The 1,989-nt window shown below is 59.6% G+C and overlaps 1 protein-coding gene across 1 annotated transcript in view; it reads left to right on the forward strand.

Annotated features, from left to right (window-relative positions):
* Positions 1–276: 276 nt before the first annotated feature.
* NCF1 (neutrophil cytosolic factor 1) overlaps positions 277–1,989 on the forward strand; it is a gene marked incomplete at both ends in the record, with an annotated part of 5,872 nt that continues 4,159 nt past the window's right edge. Inside the window, 5 exon segments of the mRNA XM_010281733.1 lie at positions 277–442; positions 581–636; positions 939–1,061; positions 1,594–1,621; positions 1,623–1,699. Of these exon segments, the coding sequence (XP_010280035.1) occupies positions 277–442; positions 581–636; positions 939–1,061; positions 1,594–1,621; positions 1,623–1,699 (450 nt within the window).

Raw genomic sequence — 1,989 nt, forward strand, 5'->3', positions numbered from 1 at the left:
GCTTCTGCAAAACAGCCGTGGCCCTGCGGTCAGCTTCTCTCCAGCTCTTTCGGCAATGTGCATGGCCCCCCATGTGCCTGCCAGGGCCGGGGCCGGAGCAGCGAGGGAGACCAGGCCACGCTCCTGCAGAGCTTTGCCTTTACGGGCACTGCGCAGCCATGCAGCACCCTGGGGCCAAATACACTCGTTTTGAGGGCAAAATGCTTCAGAGAAGCCTGCTTGGGAAATGCGTAAAAACAGGGCACATTTTTCCCTGATTTTTCCCCTCTCCCCCAGCACCAAAGTGGTTTGATGGGCAGCGCTCGACCCAGAACAGGCAGGGCACCCTGGCTGAGTACTGCTACACGCTGGTCAACCTGCCCCACAAGATCTCCCGGTGCCTGCACGTGGTCGACTTCTTCAAGGTCCGTCCCGATGACATGAACCCTGTCACAGACAGCCAGTGAGTCCAGCTGCCTGCAGTTTTGCGGGAGATCCTGCATCCCCAGCCCCAGGTGCTGGCGGCTGCCCACGGGGAGGGCACCTCTGCTGGCGGTGACGGGTGGGCGGCATTGATCTGCCTTTGCTCTGACCCGTCCAGGATCAAGAAGCCCGAGGTTTTCCTCCTGCCGAAGGATGCCAAGAAAAACCCCTCTGGTAAGAGGCCTCAGAGGGGTGACAGCAGCTGCCTCGGCAGCAGCAAAGCCCAGCAGACAGAGGAGCAGCCATCCCATGGCAGATGCCCTGACCAGGAGCACAGTCTCTGTGCCAGAGCTGCAGGGCAGGAAACCAGAGCCTCAGGGGGAATGAGTCCCTGTCCTGGGATCTGGCTGGTTTGGGACCAGAAGAGGCTGGGAGAGCAATTTGGGCTGTCCTGGGGCTGCTTTTGGCCTGGCTGAAACAGGGTATTTCTGTGCCGGGGGCTGGGAGAGGGAACATCTCTCACTTCTCCCACGCAGACATCACGGGCCCCATTGTCCTGCAAACATACCGAGCCGTCGCCGACTACGAGAAGAGCTCCAGATCTGAGATGGCTCTAAAAGCCGGGGACATGGTGGATGTCGTGGAGAAGAGTGAGAGCGGTATGTGTCCATCCCTCCAGAGAGCCCTCAAGGTCCAGCCACCTCCTGGCCACCATTTCAGCAGGGACAGGACCTACCTTTGCATCTCGCGTCCAAACGCAGCGCGCGAGCTTGTTGTGCCGGTGCGTGGGTTAAAGAGTAGGTGGTTGCATCAGGGTCTCCTGATGGAGAGGAGAGGCTCAGAGCAAATGCAACCGGCAGCACCAAACCTTCCCACCCCCTTGGGACATGTTTCACATTCACATGGAGCCACATGACAGTTGGTTTTGGCCGGGGAGGATGTGGGGCAATCCTAGAAAACAGTGCAACCTCCTCACACGCCTCAGCCTGTGAGGTTTCCTGCCCAGAAGGAAACAGGATGAACTGGCCAAGCTCCCTGGTTGCACCATGTAAACAGAGACTGGCCCCGGCGCCGTCCCTTCCGTCCAGGCCACGTGGATGCCTGCGCCTGCCCCGGCCGGGGACAGACCCGGTGCCCCCACGGTGCCCCCGCAACACCCTCTGCTCTTGCCCACGGCTGCTTTTCTTGCAGGCTGGTGGTTTTGCCAGTTGAAGAATAAACGGCTGGGGCCCGGCTGCCTATCTGGAGCCGATGGATGGCCCTGACGAGTCTGAAGAGCAGGAGCCCAACTATGCAGGTAAGATGTTGGGGCGAGCAGGGTGTGCACCAGAGCACAGCCTGCCACTGCTCCCTGCTGGGACGGTTCATTGCAAGGCCCCCGTTGGGCAGTCCACGCTGCAGCAGGACGGCTGGACACAGAGATGTTGCTGTAGAAGCCGCCAGGAGAGATAAATGTCATAGTTCAGTGCCTTAGTCTCAACCTCAGGAGCTTCCCGTGACCTGCAACTCAGCATTAGATGCTTGATTTGGCTGATCACAGATGCACATCTTCATCCAGAGGCTGTCCTGAGCTAGCTGGGTGAATGC

This window comes from Phaethon lepturus, unplaced genomic scaffold (assembly GCF_000687285.1).
Source record: "Phaethon lepturus isolate BGI_N335 unplaced genomic scaffold, ASM68728v1 scaffold52082, whole genome shotgun sequence".
Taxonomy (NCBI): Eukaryota; Metazoa; Chordata; class Aves; order Phaethontiformes; family Phaethontidae; genus Phaethon; species Phaethon lepturus.